General features: G+C 38.2%; 1 protein-coding gene across 1 annotated transcript in view; it reads left to right on the top strand.

The window, feature by feature from the left end:
- TRPM3 (transient receptor potential cation channel subfamily M member 3) overlaps positions 1 to 21,267 on the top strand; it is a 260,190-nt gene that overhangs the window by 174,814 nt on the left and 64,109 nt on the right. The window contains exons 8-9 of the mRNA XM_041422181.1: positions 1,137 to 1,260; positions 17,935 to 18,007. Coding sequence (XP_041278115.1) covers positions 1,137 to 1,260; positions 17,935 to 18,007 — 197 coding nt within the window. The remainder of the gene's footprint in view (positions 1 to 1,136; positions 1,261 to 17,934; positions 18,008 to 21,267) is intronic.

The raw sequence follows: 21,267 nt of genomic DNA, 5'->3' as shown, positions 1-21,267 counted from the left end.
ATCCTGCAGTCTCATTTGTGCCTCTTCACTGCAGAGTAGTACAGGCACCTTTAGCCAATAGTATGCAACAATGAAGGATTTGGTCATTGTTCTCCCAAAGCAGCTGCCCTAAGCTAACAATGGCTTTTAGGTAACTGCTCCTCCTGATATTTCTCTGCAGTTGCTGCAGGACTAAATAAGTTTTTATCCTCTGGCCTAAAGTATGAGACATGAAGATTCTCTGATTTTCACTCCACTGGATGACTCATCCCATAAAATATTCCAACTTAGCTAATTTGAAACACTGAGATACAATTTTTAAGTGAGAAAACTGCTGGTAGTATAGAAGGACCAAATGATACCTGTTCTAAATTAAAGCCCACTATTTCGTAATTTTGACATTGAGAACTGAAATGTTTCACCCAGAAAAGTTCCTGAGGAATAGGGATTTTGTTACGAAGCGATAGGTATTACTTATATTTCATGCACTGTTACTATTTATTTCTGCTGTTGGGCCACTTTTTGCAAGTACTGGCCTTAACATTGAGGAGGAATATAAAATGAGTTCTCTTGAGCTTCAGGAAGATCAACGTGGCCAAAAACAAAATGTTTGCTTTGAGTGGAGTGAGGAACAGAGAAATTTGTTTGTTTGCTTATGAGGTCTTGGGTAGCATCAGTAGAGTGAATTGACATATTGAAACTAAAATCAAAACCACTGACAACATAAATGTTCCCAGTTTCATAAAATTAACTACAAGTTGAATTTTTCTAACTCACTGATAGAAAGGGGTCATCAGTTCACTTAAAGTGTTGGTCTCGCTCAAATTCAGACTGTCAGTGTGGTTCTTGTTTTTGTTAGGAAATCACACTGAGCTGATAGTTTGAATAACCTTCTGTCATGCAATATGTGGGAACTGATATGAAAACTTTGTAGATGAGGGACCTCAGTACAATCAACATTTTATCCTAGAACAGTGTTTTCCACTTTATCTCTTATGGTTTTAGCAATTTCTGATCTTGAAACCTGCCCAAAACAACCTTCAGTGATCTGTTGTCTCTTGTTTTTTTGACCTTTGTCCCTGAAAAAAGTTGAAATGAAGTTACAGTGTTCACTCATGTCTGGTTTTTTTACTTAATCTTGTCTTTTTGAATTTCAGACTTATCAATGAGTCTTTGAGGGACCAGTTGCTAGTTACCATCCAGAAGACTTTCACATACACCCGAACCCAGGCACAGCACCTCTTCATTATCCTCATGGAGTGCATGAAGAAGAAGGAGCTGGTATGTTGAGTTCAATGCATTGTTTTGATCAAATCTTTTATGTACCTGTTGGAAGATATCATAAATCTGATCTCTGTTTTCCAGACTCTAAAGTGATATCATGCTGACTTTTGTTTACTTTTCTCTACATTTTTGCTTTTAAAGAAATTAATGTAACAGATCTGTTCCCTTTTGTCAATTCCTCTACCTTTCCTCTGACATCATAGAATCTAGCTAGTGGCACAAGGATATTACTATTTTTCAGTCATCCTCAGGCATATCATGACTACAGTTATATTTCATGCAACTATAGAAAGCAGAAAAGGCATAATTATGCATCTGTCTCTGGGATTGTATTTTAAAGGTGCTGTAGAGTTGCAGAAGTATCACAAGGGCTATTACCTTACTGTGAAGATATGTGACGTGAAAGGAAAGCAGCTTGTCTCTGAGGCTCATGTTGTGCAGTGGCAAGGCTATCCCTTGAACACATGCTTGTATTTTCTTGAAAAGGACAACATCTTTCAACAGTTTCTTGGAGATCAATGAGGCTGCTTTTGCAGAAATATTTTTGAAGAAAAAGCACAATGAAAAAATTTGTGATTCATTTCTGGGGGATTTTATCTGTCACAAACTGACTGGACAGACATGCTTAAATTTTATAACTTAAACTTTCTTCTAAGGTTTGGGTTTGGTTCACATCACAGCTTCTGAGAACTGAGAACATGTTGATGATAATACCCTAAAGCAAATTTGCTGTAACATTTCTGATCCACTGATCAGAAAGAGTGAGTGTTTTAGGGTAACAGCATTAATTATTTTGTGGGCATTTCAGAAGTAGCAGTAGTAGTAGTAGTAGTAGTAGCAGTAGTAGTAATAGTGGTGGTAGTAGTAGTAGTAGTAGTAATGATAATAGTAGCAATAATAATATTTAATTGTAATAATAATAGCACCTACTTGTAAACGACTGTTCTGCATATAGACATAAAAAGCATACCTATAGATAGAAGATAAAAGAAAAGACTGAGGAAGAGAGTGAGGAATGGAGAAAAGGGGACAAAGGCAGGAATGAAAAAGGAATGACAGATAGAAAGCAGAGGAAGACATTGAATTATCTAGACTAGTGAAATGCAATTCTTGATTATTCCAGACATCTAAATACAGAACAGATTGTCAGGCTTTGAACAAACCCTGCTACTGAGAAATAACTGTGAAGATTCCATCCGTAGAATTCACATTAAGATTTTATGTCCAAGCAAGGTTGTGCATTTGCAGATATCCACCATTTGTAACCACTGACATTCTCCACCTACTAATCTTGTGAAGAGCTATTACTCAGGAGATGGTGCACCCAAAATTAAGTATTCTGAATTTGAATTTGTAACACTAGCTTAACTATATATAAATATAATACATTAGAACAGTTGTTTCTGTCTAGTACCTAAGTTGTACTCAGCTAATTCTAACACTGGCAAGCTGGGAAGATTTTATGTCTCAGGTGTGGTTGCTAGGCTAATGGTGTCCTGTAAGACTCACAGCCTCCTGTATGTATGCAAAAGAAAGGTGGTGCTCATGGTGCTGAAGGCAGCATAACCAGAGGAAATGGATGATGTTGGGGTTGTGAAGTACTTCCAGGGGTGAGTGGTGACTTCAAAGATGTCTTTTGTTCCTACAAAACTAGATGCTTCACATTGCCACATCTGTCCCAGCTTTTGTCCTTCCTCAAGCTTGACCCCCTGATTTGGTTGTTGACTTAAGGAAAAACACTGCTTGATGAGCTGACCATCATTAGTCTGATCAACCCCTCAAAAAATAGAAGGAAGATGCAACAGATTACCTCAGAGAGCTTGGCAGCAGCTAGATTGATCTAGCTATTTTCTCTATGTTCATGGTCAGTGTGCCTGCCTCTCTGATTTTGCAGCTGCTGGATTGATGGAGAACAAAGCAGACAGCGCAGGAGAAGCTTGTCTTATTTCTGTGTGCCACTAAATAATTGAGTGCAAACAGAGTACAGCCAAGAAGATGCTCGTAAGGTACATCAATACAACTGAATCACAGATGAGGAGAATGAAAATAAAATGCAAGAAACAAATGCAAGGAACAAAAAGCTTTCTTGGAAATAATTGTTCCTTCTCTACCTGCTTAAAATGTGTGAAAAGTCTGGCATCAGTTGTATAAATCTGATGCAAGTGTTGTAGCCAGGGAAAAAGCACAATCATAGGAAAAATTGCCCCTTTTCTCAGATCATGAGATTTTTCAAGTTCTGACATTTTGGATTTCACTTGTAAATAATGATCTCTGAATTGTACGCCCAGAAAGCATTATTGTTGTTGTTGTTGTTGTTGTTGTTGTTATTGTTGTTATTATTATTATTATTATTATTATTATTATTATTATTATTATTATTATTATGTGTAATGTTCCATTTACTTGATTAAGTTTAAATTTTTTGTTTAATGAAAGCTGAAGCAGAGAGGATGAATGAATAGGTGAGGCCCTAGAAGGGGAGTGATCTAGGTGTGTTAGATTTGCAAGACAGAGGAATTTTCACTTCTCGATTCAATGAATAATTTTTATGAAATTACATACTTATCTGTTGAGTTGACATTAAAAGTACCAGAGTTTTTCAGAAATGTATTTGGACCAAGGTGCTTAATGTGGGCTAAGGTTTAAAAATCTATTTAAAATGAAGTAGACTACACATATCTGCGTACATATAGCTGTAGATTACAAGGGTAGGATACTATTTTATAGCTTATTTATGGTGATTCTCTACTGTCACATTTACATAGAATTCTTTTCTAAAGTTTATGCCAAGACCTATTTTATGGTAATGTAACAGTATGAGGGGTCACTAAAACTAAGTAGTCAGGAAGCAGCCTAGGAGACTTCACTTCAACCATCCCTGAAAAACACATTGTGTTGGGTAATAGCTCAGAAGTCTGTTTTCAGCTTTCAAAGGAGTGTTTGCTTCTGTCTCAATAAACAAATTAGTCTTAGTATTGTCCCTTAAAGATAGTAAATCTGGTGTCTGAGTTTTCTGGCAAATTCAGGCTGCTCTACTCTTTTGGGAGCACTTTATTTTTCAGCTTGGGCTGGAATCTTGCTGGAGTGCTTTGTTCACAAATCATTATGTGAATTTCTCAGAAGCTGGAATGTGTTTTCCAGCAAGCTGCATGGGTCTGTCTGTGGAGCTTCATTGGGCAGCCACAGGGAAAGGCCCCTTTGGCAAGCCAGAAAGGTCTGCATCCTTGAAAACAATCAGAACTGTGGCAGTGACAGATGTTTGCCGTAAAACTACTTATTCCAAAATAGTGTTTTGTCAGTGAATACACCTAATCTTTTATTCATTGAATAGAAAATGGACATTGTTGTGGATCAGGATAGGTCCAATCTAAACACCTTAGTGATAAAAAATGGCACATTAACTCCAGCAGTAAAGTGTGTGCCACCTGCTGGTTAAGTTTGTTTTCTTATTACTACCAAGGCCATTTTCCACTTAATTTGTTTCCTTGAATAGTTGAAGTTTCAGTGACTATATTAAGCAAACTGATAGCATCATTGCCTTCTACTGCCTTTCAAGAAGGAATTGCAGAACGAAGAGAGTGTGGTCGGTGGGGATAGGTTTGTGTGCATGCATTCATTCATGGAACACATTTCCACAAAGAGGCAAGAGATACAATTTGATTCATTTCCCACTAAAAGAAAAAAGGTAAAATCCCATCTCTAGCTCATGGCAGCAAGTAATAGATATTTTCCTCTTGCCTCTACTGTTCCCTCTTTTTCCTGTACCACAGTGTATGGTTGCTGTGGCAATCATGATGACAGCTCAGGGACAGTGCAAACCTCACTTCAGCTTTGTGCTGCTGATGGGTATGGCAGTAGGGAGTTCCAGATGACTTAATGTGCAACTTGCAGTTCTGGTGCTGTCAGATTGAAACAAAGGAGGTGTCATGCTATAGTAACTGAGCACATTGTGCTGAGATCAGGACAACCTGCATCATGCAGGTGTTTGCTATTTATTGTGCTTTTATGTCAAACGGAGGTGGATCCCCATTTTCCCAAAATACACAGGGCATGAGAAAGTTGCCTTACGTGGCTAGTATTGAATAGCGCCACACTTATGTAGGGCTTTGACTCTTCTTAATGGTTATTTACACAAAGTACTTGTAAGCTGTTGAGTCATTGTTATGTTGTGGTCCACTTGGAAAAAGTTGTTTGATTTACTCTGAGCAGTGCATGGGAAAAAAGAAAAAAAAAAAAAAAAATCAAAATTCTTAGGAGGTTCAATATCAAACTTCTACTTGCAAACTTTAGAACTTTAAGATAGAATAAGATATTCAGCTAATTTTGAAATGTAGCAGTTTTGGTTAGAAATTCCATAGTATAAAAGCATAAAAATTAACACTTAAGAGAATGTATAAAGGAAAAGAAAGAAAAAGAAAGGATAATATTAGAAAGGTGTATATTCACCACATGTGGATCCAGAGATGAGATGTGATTGTTGCAATTTCTATATCTGTTGGTTGAAGCAGTGATCGCAGTCTTGATCCACTGGCGCTGAGGGAAGCGCATGCAGCACAAAGTCCAGTGGGTAAACACTACACTCAGGCTCCGTGGAAAGCCCAGATACCTCTGCTGGAGTAGGGAGTTTTAGGCAGATAATATAATACTGCAGATCATGGGACACAGCAATGTTACAGCTGCCTCTTAATTCAATGTAGTTGAGTCAATTACCAGAAAGGATGAGTGCCTTCAGGCTGTGTGGGAAGCTGAGCCACTTGTGTAAGGACATTGGCATGATAAAAAGCACTATCCCACCTCACACGATTTGCCTCCTTTCAGCATCTTCCCTTATCTTGTTCACCACCCAGCTGTAGTGTCCAGAGATGGGTTTGAACCCCATTTGTGGTTACTTGGAGCATCATCAGTGAAGCGTCCTCAGCTTTTGCAAATGGCTAGGTGTTTGATTCATCAACATTCCAGCATCTGACAGTGATTTAGCAGTTTCTTTTCTATATGGACTGCAAATAAGGCTTTACTGGTCCTTGATGGCTTCAGATTTGCATGGCTGAAAAGGCTGCTGTAGCAAACCTGCCCATGTTTCTGGAAGAGTTTATACAGGGACAAGTTTGACTTGATCATGTATTACCTGTAAAAAACGTGCTTTTCAGCAGTGAATTCATATGCTAGTTAAATACTGGCTGCACTGTTTGTTAGCATACACTTTGATCTGAATTAAATATTAGCTAAATCAGATGGACTTTTAAGATTTACCAGCATATTGTCACTTGATTTCTTTGGCCGTTCCCAGAGGTTAGAAGTTCATTTAGGTCTGGGTTTTTTCAAGAAATTTTTCTTCAGAAACAATAAAATCATTTCAGCAAATGTTTTTTAGTGCTGATATAATTTTTTTCTCTTAGAGAGGAACCTGAAGAGGGCTTGGTGTCTTCTCAACAATAAAAGTCAACTGTAGCTCTTGAAGCATAGCTGCTGTGAACAGCATATAATTTGGCAACAGACATTTCGAGCAGGAAATCATCATGTAACTGCTAGCCTGCTGGTTGGTAAAACAGCTCTTGTTTTCACATGGAAACAGTCTGTAAGATTTCCAGCATAAAATGGAGTACAGTTTGTCCTCTGTGTCCAAACTGATGTGCCAATCCACTTAAGGAATGACTGTGAAATTCTAGTAATTTTGGAGAAGGTTAAACCTCCTATCTAGCCCATACAAATCAAGAGGTTTAATCTAGTACTTTAGGTTCTACCTTTGTAAATATTAAGAGAATGAGTAGAGGTTTTTAATTCTGCAAACCCCACCTGATTTCCTTTGTGGTAAAAAACTAAGACCATATTTTGTGTTTTCAGCTGCCAAAAAGCCAGATGAAGTTACCTGAATTTAGTCACTGACCCCACAGAGAACAAAAATCTAATGCTAGGAGTAGTTTTTTTCATTTCAGTAATTCAAAGAACAACTTTCACAGAAAAAGAGCCATATAAACCCCCCACCCCCAAAAAGGAAAAAATAACAACAACAACAACAACCAAAAAAAAAAAAACCAACCCAGCTGCTGTATTACACTGAACCCTGGAAAAGCTTTTGATCATACCATCTGCTTTTCAGCTACTGTCAGATGAGGCAGGGCATCTGCTAATATAAACTACAAAAATTTCAGACCTACCACAGAAGCAGAAGTGTACAATTTATTTATTGTGTCCATCCTGAACTTCTGCTATGTCATCCTTGTTATGAATAAAAAGATACCTATTTTTGTTTAAGGTTTCAGAGCTAAAAACCGGTGGGACCAGTTGCTGTTAAATTAGCTTAATTATTAAAGAGTTCTTTAATTGCCTGTTAATGGTTGGTGATTTAGCCATTGTCCTCCCTGGTGCTTGCCCTGGAGCTACACCTGGACACAGCAGCCCAGGAGAATAGGAGTGGCCTGAGACCACGTATGCAGATGAGGAATGCACTGCTCCAAAATTTTCCCGTTTTCTAGGAAAACCCCTAAAAACAACGAACCAATATAGAATTAGGGGACCCTAGGTGATGTCTAAGGATGGGCGTGAAGTCCAGTGCCTGCTTGGATCCTTTTTGCTTCACATCCTGACCTCAAAGGATGTTCACTAAGGAGGAGACCCGGAGCGTTGGACTGAAAAGGAGGAATCTGCGAATCTCCCGTGAGGACGCAGTCCCCAGCTCTGCCTGCAGACCAGCGGACAGAGCTGCATCACCCTCCTCCTCCTCCGTGCCACTCTTGGGGACAGCGGCAGCGTGGGCACGACCCGTCGCTTTCTCCCCACCTGAGCTGAATCTCTTTAATAAAGGCATTGGAAAGGAGAAAGATCTCCTGCCCTATTTATGTCAATCCTCACGTGTGGAACATGTCTGCAAAGACCAATATTCCTTTTGTTGCTTATATTTAGTAAGCAAACATTTTCTGTTTTATTTGGTGCATACAGTGAAGTCATCTGATAGATACTAAAGCTAACTTACTGCCAATCTTTTTACTTCCTATCTTCCTACATATTTTGTGGTTAAAATTGCAGGTACAGAAACAAAATTTAGAATGTTTCTTTTCCCTCTAAAAATGTAAGCTTGTGAAAATATCCATTACTCCATTTACACTAGTAACAGGTATGCTGGGAAATACACACTGATTTGTTATACAGCTCTGTAAATTTTCTGGATAAGGAAATTGAAGGCAAAGCAGTACTTGGTGGCACAGCAAAATTCCACATTAGATAATATAAACCAATTTTTGCAGTCAGGGAATTGGAAGGGTTCAATGCAGTTTATATACTCCACGATAATATTCAGAAACATTTATTACTTTCAGGATCTGTTGTGTCTGGGAAATCATAATTTCTTCTATCTTTCTTATAAAATAAAATTATCCTGGCTTCACATGGGGCACAGAGACCCATTCATTAGTGCTGTAATATCTCAGCCAGAGACGAGGAGCTCACTGTATGAGATGCAGGGTTTCTGTAGATAAAACAGGAGCTGCAAATTTACTGTCAACAGGAATATCTCACACTATGTAAACTGCCTTTTCCAGGTATTGCCTATTTAGTCTCACCAGCAAACCAACCAAGAAACTAATGGCTTGTGGCTATTTTTGTTGCTTGGTTTCTACATGTTGTTATGACACTGTCAGCCTCAATACAGAACAGCCATATGTCTGCATCATCCATAGCAAAGCAGTCTGGGCATCCATATGTCATCAGATTGTTTGAAAACTGTTGCAAAGGAAAACTAGAAATTGAAGTTTAACATAGAGCAACAATCCCCAGCATCAATACTATTTCCACCCAATCAACTCAAAAAACTGCCTTCTAAGGTCAGCATTTTCAGTTCAGAAGACATATGTGTGCATTTAGGACTTGCAGACAGTGTTTTATGGCCATGACTTGCTTTACACAATTTTTCAGTATATACAGCAATGGGAATGACCAAACTGAATTCTTGTTTTCTTACAGTGTCAGAATATCCATCTCAGTGATGAACTTTCTCCATAACTTGTGACTTTAATGTTTCAGAAAAATATCTATTATTTCAGTGCCTTGCCAATGCCTCCAAGAACTCTCTCTGTAGTAGAAGAGTTGCAGGAAGTGAACTACATTACACTTTCTCCACATTTCTGGTGTGAATCAGGGTAATGGAAGACCTTGGATTATACCAATGTGTGAATGAAAATGTCTGTCTCAGCAGTTAAAACAATGACTCTCTTTTGGCTGGTCTTAAGTTTCTGCTAAGTCTACATGAAACCACATCTCTGCTTAAGTTCACAGTCTTTGATGTGCACAGCCTAGAGTTTTAAAGGACAGTGTGTGACTTGTATTAACCTGCTTATATGCTTTGTGACCTACAATTTATATTTACTCATTAATCTACAACTTTAACCACAGGGACTGTTAATTCAGGCAGTGAAATATCCTAATCTACAAGTATGAAACCTGTTGTGTGGGGGAAAAGAAACGGGTTTACTACCAAAACTTTTTTTTAATAGAACAGAGCTGTGAGAATTACATAACCTGTTCTCTCAGTCATTAAGGCTGTCTCAGATGTCATCTGGAAGGAAAGGTATCAAGTACAGGGAAAGCCAAACATTTACAGTAACTTACATCAATTGATGGCTCAATTGCAGAATTGCTGCCTTTCTTATAAGCACTGATTGTTTTGCTTGTTCCCTGCTTTTTACTAGACATTGAGTCTATGAAAAATCAAATTAAAACATGAACAGTTGCAGTGCTGGCACAATGAAGGAGAGGTAAAATTTTTGAAATTTTACAACCAGCATTCAAACTTCTCCCCTCGTATTTCCTCATTTGGAATTCTCTTTTGTACTCCTCAAAATAGCAAACTGCTTAATTTATGTTTTCCCTAAACACAATTCTCTCTAATCTTTCTGATCCTGAATTTTCTCTTACTTGGCCATCCCTCTTCTTCTGCATTATGACCCACTGACTCACCTGCTCACTTTGACCTTTGTTATGTCTCCACTTCAAACAGTTTTTCCCCTGTGTTAAATAGTATTATTCCTTCCAAGAAAAAAGGGAAATGTTTTACCCTCTTATCTGAACCATTTTGACAATTTGCATAACTGACCTCCTTTAATGTTTTGTTTTTTCAAACTCTCATTTTTATTTTCAGGGTAATTTTCTGCTGAAATATTTAAGTAGGTCTAGCTAAATTATGAATGTCGACATGTACTCTGGAAGCAATTGCCTATTTAGCCAAACCAAACTGTGTTCTAAAACAGGAGACTTTCAGGTTGCACTCACAATTGCGTCTGTGGTTTTTTTTAGAAAAGAGAGAGGTTTTATTCTTATTTATATAACTGAGATGCATAAGAAAACTTTATATGTCAGAGGTGAAATTTGTATTTCAGAGGTGAAATTTAAAGACACTAAATTTTTTTCTGGAGATAACTAAAAAAAATCACTTCAAATATATTTTAAATCATCATGTAGTTTCTCCTGATGCCATAATGAAATGATGATGAGAAAAAAATTACATTTCTATAAGCTTGAATAATTTGCAACATTCTTGGAATGCTAAGTTTGTAAATACTTGGTGCTTTCTTTGCTCTCATCACTGCTGTCCTGGTTTTTTTCCTTTTTCTTCAGCTTTCCATTGTTTATTTAGTCTGTAGGTACAGTGAATTTGAAGTTTAAAGAATTCTTTTTCTCCTTCATCTCTTGTCTCTTTCATGACACCGGCTAAAACATCTTTCTGTACAATTGTGCCCGTCAGTCTCCCTCTCTAAACAAATACATGCTAAAAATCTGACCATATTTCAGCTCTTTATTCATCCTCTGAAGGGGTTGAGTTTTACCATACTGTAAAAAAATACATTTCACGTGTTACAGAATAAATACAAGTGCAGCCTTCTGCTGCATAGCTATTCACATTTAATCCTGGCACTTTAAAATTACTCAAACAGAATAAGCTCTTCCATCTCTGTGGAGTTTTCAGAATAATCCTAGGGGGAAAAAAGTGCTGTGTTAGGAGGGAAAGACTCACTTTTTGGATAGTAAAGACATGGAAAGAGGAACTAAATATGCTGGTAGTTTGAAAGGATATTTATGATCTGTCATTCATTTTACCAAACACTGCTTTAGTCTATTTCAGAACAGTTTTTAGATTCATTGCCATCCTATGGCCTGGGAAATTTACAGTTGATGATTATTATCTTTTGCTCTTGCTTCTCATTCTAGGGCTAAAATCAGCTTTGCTCATGTGGAGTACAAACTCGAACATGTTGTCCAGTGCATAGCAGCTCATATTGATGAAAGTTAATCATTTATATATCCACCTAGGCCTGAATATGGCAAGCTGTGACACAGTTATGATGGCTTAGGGAGCACTCTTTAAAGCAAAACAAACTTTTGTGTCTTACTACTTGCTAATCTGGAGACACAGTCTGGAAAGTCTGTTTTATATTCACTGCTCTCGAGTAAAATACCATCGCCTAACTTTGCCTCTAAAGGCAAATGCAATATCAGCATGACAGTAGAAAAAATAGAAGAATGAATGAAACACATAAGGCTAAACTGTCCCTGCTGAGCCAGAAACTATGTGCAAGAAAAGGGGAAAAAAAAGCAATCTGTCAAACAAGGATGGAACAGATTATAAACAGAGAGCAAAGCAGTTTTAAAGTAAGTGCTTTTGGTAGAGTCCAAGGTCAGATAATACTTTCTTTCTGCTTCCTCCCAGCACCTCTGCAGCGTCCTCCCACCTTGCTTTCTATCCTGCTGTTCTTCTTTACTCCATCTTCTTGGTTTTTACTTGCTTTCTACCTGCCCTGCCTAAAAATTAGGTTTTCTGCCCTGCTGGTCTGTAATTATTGCTGGCAGCTATCACAGTGTGCTGTAATCCTGCTTGCAAAGGCTCAGTTTTGGCTCAGTGATTTCCTGCCACATTTTCCTAGGCAGAATGAGGATGCAGTTAGTTTATTTTCCTGAAAATTAATCCTCTTCGCTTTAAGATACTTCAGTAAAATCTACAATGAGATGGAACCTTCCCAGCTTTTTGTTGCTGGGTTTGTTTGTTTTTTTGTTTGTGGTTTGCTGTTTGTGGTTTGTTGATTTGTTGTTTGTGGGGGGAGACTTAGTGGGGGGGCAGGGAAGCACGTGTCTTCCTTCTTTTAGGGGTAAATCTCATGCATTTTACTTAGGCAGGTTTTGTGGAGGGAAATGAAAGGTAGTTTGTTATAGCAATAGTTTGACTGTCGGCTTCCAAGCACCTCCACCTGGATGGAGTCCAGCTGCCCCAGCTTTGAAAGAATCTGCTACTGTGTTTTGCAAGATCACTATGGGCACACCAAAAGAATTCAAGACCTTTAGCAAGAATCCAATTGCCTATCAACTGCTTTGCAGCTTTTTGGGAAACCTCTCCTGATTCATTTGCCTGTTTCCTGAAGATCTATCTCTTCAGTGCAGTGCAATACAATTCTGTGTTTGCAAGGAATGGTAACCCCAGCTTCTGTAGTATTTACAAAGAAGAAAAGAAAAATAGTTTTTTTTAAAGTGTTTTCTGTTGGAAATCACAGTTGCTCACTGAGATGACTCAGAAAATTACCTGAAAAAGTTGTTTCAAACCTATAAATAATGTGAACACCAAGGAAAGAAAGAGGAAATAGGAGAAAGACCATCCCCAAAATACGCAATGGGGTGGCAGAGGAACAAAAAACCCCATTATTTTAAAATAAGTGAGTTTAACACCAACAATTGAGAATACTAGCTACACAGAGGTAATAATGTGGGCCAAATCGTTATGGAAGAAAAAGAGTACTTGATTTTGAGGTTTCTTTTCTTCTTTGGATGTGAATTGTTTTTTGGCTCAAAAGAAGTAGCGGGGTAGGGTAAATGGAGTTCTACTCTCTAACACACTTTCATTATATTCCTATGAAAAATAGGAAAGGTTTTCATAGATACAATGTGAAACAGAACAGCCCAGACAAAATTTCTTTTTAAACTAATCTTCCCTTTTTCAGAGCAATACAGAAGAATGTCTAATGGTAGTTTAACTAAAACTGTACCTGCTTATTTCCTTTTGCTACGTGAGTGAGTCCTTAGCATATATTACTTTTAAATATAGGCTTCTTGGGATTTATTACTTTGTAATTAAATGTCCTGGATTCCATATGCACACCTTACTAGGTTGTTCTTCCTTCTATATTTTTTCCTTCTATTTTTTACTTCGTCCAGAGGATAGAACCCAGCAACAGGCTTACATGGTCTGCAGTAGGTAGGTGCTTTTCGGCACTTTCTCTTCACTGAAAGAAGAAAGGCTTTTCCTTTTCCTCAGCAATGAGTTATTAAATTGATTTCTAAGTCCTTAATTTTCTGTTATTTTTGCATTTACCAAGATGGAAGATGCTCATACAGAAAGAGGTAGCTGGGAATAGAGCTTACTGACCCAGATATTTTCCTTCAGTACAGCATGTCTTTTAGTGCAGTAGCATCTGTATCCCATTTTAACCGGGTTCAGTCAATGTCCTCTTCATATTCCTTATCAGTTCTCTGCAGAGATTCACCCACCAATGTACTTGTAAGTTGCACTGGCAGGTTGTGACATACATTAATGACTCTTTGAGTTGACCACATTGGAAACATAAAATTCTTACCTGTTAATTCAGGGGAAAGAAAACACCAGAACAAGAAATCTCCAGCAAAACAGATAGGTTTTTTTAAGACCTAAAGATACTGTATATTTCTAAGTGTAAATTCTGCATGAGTACTTTAGGATGCATCTGCATTTCCTCTTGCCTCTGGCTACAGAAAATAAATGTTGCTATATCTATCTTAAACCTTCCATGCTTGCAGAAAAATGTCTTTTATCAACCCATCAATATCTGGTACCAGGTAAAAAATCAGTGTCAAGGAATAATAGTGAGGGGCCTCTATGCTGCAGGAGAGGTGGATGCCACCCAGCCAGCTGCTATGGATAGATAGCTCAAACAGGCCTGTGTCTGCAGATATCTATAGTGTAAAGTGGTGGATACATTCTCAGATTTTCTGCTATGTTCTGCTTTTCAGCCCAGGCTCCAGCCAGACTGTTTATCTGGGGTTGGTTCTGTGTTCTCACTGACAGCCTCACACAATAGGGTTACCCTCAGTTACTCCTACTTACTATCTGCCTGGACAAAAGTTCAGTTGCCTTAGACAGGAGTGCCTCTGCCACAGAGAGCAAGCAGCTATGGATAGTGACAGTTAATCTAAACCATAAGAAGAGAATGGACATATTTGTTTACTGCCTCTGTGAATGCATAAAATACGCAAGTCCACACTGCCAGCTGGGTCTTTGGGGTCCTAAACTCAGAGCATTTTGAAATGAAGTTAGCATTTGGTTGAGAGCCAGCTGAACATGAGCCAGCAGTTTCCCCAGGTGGCCAATAAGGTCAATGCCATCCTGCTTGTATCAGTGGCCAGCAGGACCAAGGCAGTGACCATCCACCTGTGCTCAGCCTGAGGTGAGTCACTCCCTGAGGCCTCACCTTGAGCCCTGTGTTTTGTTTTGGGTCAGAAGTTGTGTTAGGGAAGGTTCAGGTTGAATATTAGAAGAAGGTTCTTCCCTGAGAGGGTGTTTGGGCCCTGGAACAAGCTCCCCAGGGAGGTGGTCCCAGTACTAAGCTGACACATTTGGACAGTACCCTCAAGTGCACGGTGTGACTCTTGGGGTATCCTGTGCAGGGCCAGGAGTTGTACTTAATGATTCTTGTGGATCCCTTCCAGCTCAGGATATTCAGATTTTCTGTGTTAATGTGAGGTGCTGAGTCATGTCCAGATAAGGGCAGCAGAGCTGGGAAAGGGTCTGGAGCACAAATGTGATAAGGATCAGCTGGGGGAACTGAAGGTGTTCAGCCTGGAGCAAGGGAGCCTTATCACTCTCTAGAACTGCCTAAAAGGTGGTTGTGGTGAGGCGGGGATCCATTTCTTCTTCCAGGTAAGAGGTGGAAGATGCAGGGTTGGATTGGCTATCAGGAAACAAGTCTTCACTGAAGGGCTTGTCAAGCATTGGACCAGGCTGTCCAGGGAAGTGGTTGAGTCACCATTACTGGAGGTACTTAAAAGATAAGTTGATGTGGCACATGGTTTAGCAGGGGACTTGGCAGTGCTGTGTTAATATGGATGATCTTAGACATCTTTTCCAGACTAAAAAATCCTGTGATTATGTGATTGTATGAAGCATCATGTTTTTCCTTGGCTGTGTCTGAAATTCTAGTTCAATATCAGACATGACCCCAAAATTACAATTCTAGTATGAGTCTGAGTGATCTTTCAATTTCTATATTTTTTCCCAATTATTTGTCTTCTTTATTTTACTACTTGAAATCTGCTAGGCCTCTTAAAAAATAATAAAGCAATAGTTGATGTGGAAGGACAGCCTTTTCATTCTAATACAACTAATTTACACAGTTCCATTTTATTTTTAATACAGCAACTCTTCATTTTTCTGATGGGTTTATTTTTCTGATACATGCAGGGAAGAGCATTGAAAAAGAAATTGGAAGTTTAAGGTTATATGTGGTCCAATGTCAGAAAAGTACTTTCTTTAATTTTTCTGTGGTGATAAGCTCTTCAGTGCTTGCAATTTATATGATTGCTTTTTATTAAGCTGCGATTTCACCGATCATGTGTTTAGTTTGAGATGTTGTTTGTTCCTCCTCCAAACTCTGTTGTCCATTATATTCAGTCCCCAGTGTGCAGACTGTCTCTCCTGAGGCGTAAAGACGGAGAAGGACATTTTGCCATTTCGTGCTACCTCCAAGTTTGTCATCTGTGGCAAGGGAAGCACATCATGACCATGTACTACAGAGGGTCTGATCTCATCAGCTCACATACTGATTGTTTTGAGATGAGACATACATAGAAATGTGTATTTCTATTCACATTACCTGTGGGCAGACTGCCTGCATTGCAAGGAAAGCTTCATTGCCAGTCATCATGGAAATAGAAAAAAAATGGAAAATTATAAAGAAACATTTATTTACAAGAATGTGATCAAATCCTGGAACAGACTCCTAGAGAGGTAGTTGATGTTCCAGTGTTTAAGAGGCATTTGGACAATGCCCTTAGTACTGTGCTTTAACTTTTGGCCAGCCCTCATCAGGCAGTTGGACTAGATCATTGTTGAGGGTCCCTTCCAACTAAAATAATCTATTCTGTTACTATTCTATTTCTATTCTATTCTATTGCATTGTGAGGTTGTGGTTTGGGGATAGACATCAAGTAGTTTGCCAGAAGCATCTATGTATTCCAGAGAGAGAGGGAGAGAGAAAACACTTTATAAAAGTACCATTTATGCTTTGTATTGAGAGCACTGTGAAGGATCAAATCAAGTCTAACTTGGAAATAGTGTACTTTAGCTGGGGAGGTTGCCTAACATAAGTAATGTCTTACATCGCCTAACTCAGCTGACTAATTGAGCTAAGCCAGCCACTCCTTTATCCAGTTTGCTTTTTAGCCTCTAAGATGCTGTTCTACTGTCACTGATGCCAAAGCCTCTGAAACTCCTGGAGCTCTAGGATCAAATGAAGGGCTGCACTGTATTTCCTGGCATACACTTTACAGCACTTTTCAGTTGTCAGACTGAAGCTTATCATTGAAGTATTGCATTGTACTTCAGACCTTTTATCTCTCCTTCTTCTGTGATGGTAGACAGTCCTTGGTGCCCTGGTGTTTGCTCAGTATCAGATGCTGCTGCAGTTCAGTGCTGTATGAGTAGGAATCTAGGAACATGGAAACAACAGGTGTTACTCAATATGAATGTAAAAAATGCTTATGTAGTTCCTAATTAAAGGTGTCATTTATTCTAAAAAAAAAAAAAAAAAAAAAAAAAAAAAAAAAAAAAAAAAGAAAGAAAAAACTAATTGAGGCAGTCCATACTGACAAAAGAAAAAACAGACAAGTGCTCAGATCAAAATGATGGCAAGTTTTCATGAGTAAAGTAAAGGCACAAGTAAAAAGCTGCAATCTGTGTTGCTTTATAAGAAGCAGAGGTTCAAAAAAAAGCTATTGCTATGGCAACAAAAGGAGCAAGGGGATTTACACTTCTGTATGTATCAGTGCAGTCTTAACCAAGAGTGACTCTGGCTAGAAAGAACAGCTGCATATTCATCCTCATAATTTATGAATTGTGTATCTCACCTCACTGCCTCAGAGCCTATAACTTAGAGTGATAGGTCATTGACCATACATGGCTGAAGATGTTTCTGGACCTGTAGAAGCATAATTCTTAGATTGTTTTTCAAAGTCTCTCCTATATAGAATCTCAAAGTTGAATAGGTTTCTAATATCACTTGAAAATATTTATTCTATGCCATTTGCCATCAATTAAGTCCACACTCATAATACACGTAAATATTTCTCGTAATCTCTTGAGAACATTAAGTCTAATGTCACTCTAACACAGGAACATTCCTTCATCTCTAATTTCACCCTATAAGTGTCACTGAACGCCTTTCTTCCATATGAAGGTTAATACAATTTCTATCTTACTAAATTTTATGTCACAAAATATACTGTATATTAATCCTATTTAATAAGCTTCTCATAAAGCAAATAAAGTAAGATTATCACATAGATATCAGGACATATTAAGATTCAAGTCACACTGCCCTGATTTAAGTTGTTTTTTTTTCTTAATTACCCTGGTTTAAATAATGGCATTGTGTATTAATATTGCAGATCACAGTTTTTCGAATGGGATCAGAAGGACACCAGGATATTGATTTAGCTATCCTGACAGCACTACTAAAAGGTAACAGAGTTGAGTGAGTCTATATCAATTCATTTTGTGTCTCTGATGTCCTGAAACATGCATTTATTGACATATCTATCAAGATGATAAATCTATACTGTGAAACTGAAGTATGCTTCTTGCTCTAACTGCTTTATACAAATCCAGCTCTTCTTTAATGTTTAAACAGCTACTGTTTTTCCTTTCTGAATTTTTGTTCTCCACAACCATTGATGTGTCATAAGAAATATTAGTGGTGACCCCCCACACCAGTTACTTGAGAAGCTTAGTATTCACAAGAAGAAAGCCAAAGGACTCCTCAGATTTAGATTACCTTGGTAGCTAGAACATCCATTTAGATAAAGCCGGCTCTATTGTCAAAGTAAGATGTTATCTGTAGTCATCCCTAGGAAAGTCTGGAAGTAGTGTGATGTTCCTTTCATCCTCCACTTGTAAAGTTAAGAACATAGCTATTGGGATGGTTGGGCTTTTAATCTCATACTTGGCTGGTTGTTACATCTTTCTAAGCCATTACATGTTACACTTCTGCTCTTAAAATGTTGACTTGAAATAAATTTGCTGTTGCCACAGTTCATTACAGACCCTTGTCTATATTAATTAATAAATTAATTCAATACAAAGATCAAGAATTTCATCCATCGCCAAATTTCTTTTTTTTGTCCCTTGGAATAATATAATTCAGGTTTCATTTTTTTCTTAAATGGAACTGAATCCTTCATAATCTTTAGTGTGAATGTATTCTCTTCACATTTGTTCTTAAGACAATCCCTGAAAGTACTGCTCTCGTTTTCTATTAATAAGGCAACGAATGTCTTAGAGTTGTGATTCCACTTTTTCTAAATGTGTTTTCAAGGTCTGTATCCCAGCATAGATCCCTGGAGTCTTCTGAAAACTGTCTCTTGGAAGCTGAAGAAAATAAGTCACATGCCTGTGAAGGATTGTTTTCTATTTGAAATGTTCTTTTGCAGTATTTACATGAGCAACTGTTTTAGTGGTTGCAGTCTCAGTATATGAGCAGTGCCCCCTGGTCCGGAATATCCATTTTGAAAGTACTTAATTGCTGTTGGCCCCTTAGTAACATTAAAGTTCCTTTCCTCTTCATGTTAAGGGTGCAAGTCATCAGAAGAAACTTTTATTAGCTCAGGAGGTGCCTGTATCTGTGTAAGTACTTTCAACCTCTCTTTTCATGCTTGTCTGAGAACCTTGATTTGAAAATCTGCTGATGGCAGTAACATTTGTTTCTTGCTCAAGAAAGAGCCGGAGGAACTAAGACTTACACCTCATCTTCCCTGCTCCTCAGGACTTTCTGATTATGAAGGTATCCAATGAAGATCAATTTCATCAGGCACCTCTGGTTCATGTAAGCTTCCTGATCACAAGGTGTTTAATCAATATGTGCAAAAATGAGATCTGTTGTCTGAGCCAGGTCAGTTGTCCTTATTCACACCATGTCTTCGTACAAAGTGCTCTGACCCACCTGGAAAGAAATACTGATTTTCTGTAAATATACCTCACTAGCCTGATGGATACTTGGGTTTTTCATTAAAGTCTAAGATAGCAATGCTGAACCACTTGTCTGTTGCTTTTTAATAAGTAATTTATTTGTAATATGTAAAACAAATGGAAATTATTTTTTCATGCTGTTGGAATTTTCACAGCATTGAAATTTTCATGGCATTGAAGTTTCCATGGCATTGGAAACTTACTTCCTACAGTTTATTGTCTTTAAAATTAAAGAAAAATAATAATTGTAATATGTAAATAAGATATTTGAAGACTGAGTCTTGACATTCATAAATATAACTTTAAGAATTCATCTCTTCCTACTTTCAAGTACCGTGTAAGAAAAGGAGCAGAGCAATGTATGAAACTAGTGAGTGATTACCAGTAACTTTTTCTCAGTCTTCCTGATGAGAAATTTGCAGCTTTTGGTAGTGCAAGAGGAGCATATCAGCTAATGACCCATCCCACCCTTGTGTGAGTGATTTGGTCATGGAGGAGTGGGACGAGGGTTTGGAAGCACAAGGTATCACTTCCTATTTGCTGTGTAAAATTTGTGATGAGCTGATCTCTTTTTAAACCCACACCAGACACACTGCCAATGTGGGAGTTCTCCTGGACAGCATATTCCACAAGTCCCTATACCCAGCACCACATATTATTTCTTTGTTTGTTTTCATAAGTCACTTGTTTAATCTTGTCAGAAGGATCTATCTTTCTTGGAAGTGATCTTCAATAAACCACAGAATGGCATCCAAACTGGTTATCAATCTACATTACATGGATGTCACAACAGCATATGGTCTGCAAATTTGTAAATTCTTTTTTCTTTTTTTTTAATGTTGAGAGACAAAAATGTGGGAAGTAAGTTTCCAAAGGCATTAGTTTATAGCAGGCAAGTTTATCAATACAGTTTAACTGTTTGTAGTCTCTTAACTTGAGCAGTTGGAACTCACACCATAATGGATTTTGTCCTTGTGCGGCTGCTAGCAAAGCAGAAGGCATATGACAGGGAAATGAAAGACTGCATATGGAGATGGTCTAAAAAAATGCTTGTTTTGAAGTGGCTTCAAAGATCCTAGTTCACGATGCTATTGCAATGTCTGGAACAAACGAGTGCCAGCCATGTTTCAGATGGTGCTCCAGAAGCCTCCCCAGTGCAACTGTCAGCACTGGGAAAGAGGTGCTGGGTGGTATGTGCATACAGTGATATTACTGCATGTACCTGCTGGGATAAACCATGTTAGGCTGAAGCAGAGCTGAAGTTCTGCTCTACTTTCCAGCCTGTGAGTAGGTCATGATTCGTGCTCACTGAATAGCCATCATGTAGTATCAGATGGTCAAGGATAGTCTGCCAACCATGAAATCACAGACACAAAAAGGTTTCAGAGTTAGGTCAGCTATCTGGTTACTGCACTTGTAGCTGTTTTTGCTATCTGCTTTTATATTGTCGGTTGTTTCCTAATTGCCAGGATGATTCTGTAGCAAATGCTGTGGAAATGCAGTCTTTGCACTGAAGAGCTGCTGAAACAGGAGACAGCATTGGACCTGCAGAGACGCAGACCAAAAAGTTAATTTGTTTTTTTATTTTCCCTAATCTAGTTATTTTCTTTAGATGTTGATTCAAAGAGGACACTGACATGCTTAGTGCACTGTGAAAATGGATATCCCACAACCATTTCTGTCTAGGTAGATGTTTCATGTCATTTCATCTTTCCAGATACCTGAGCACAAAGATCATAGGCTATTCCAGGAGAATC

This window comes from Onychostruthus taczanowskii, unplaced genomic scaffold (genome assembly GCF_017590055.1).
Source record: "Onychostruthus taczanowskii isolate IOZ18803 unplaced genomic scaffold, ASM1759005v1 scaffold72, whole genome shotgun sequence".
In the NCBI taxonomy this organism is placed as follows: Eukaryota; Metazoa; Chordata; class Aves; order Passeriformes; family Passeridae; genus Onychostruthus; species Onychostruthus taczanowskii.
The sequence above is the reverse complement of the archived record's forward strand: the minus strand, read 5'-3'. Positions and strand labels throughout refer to the sequence as shown.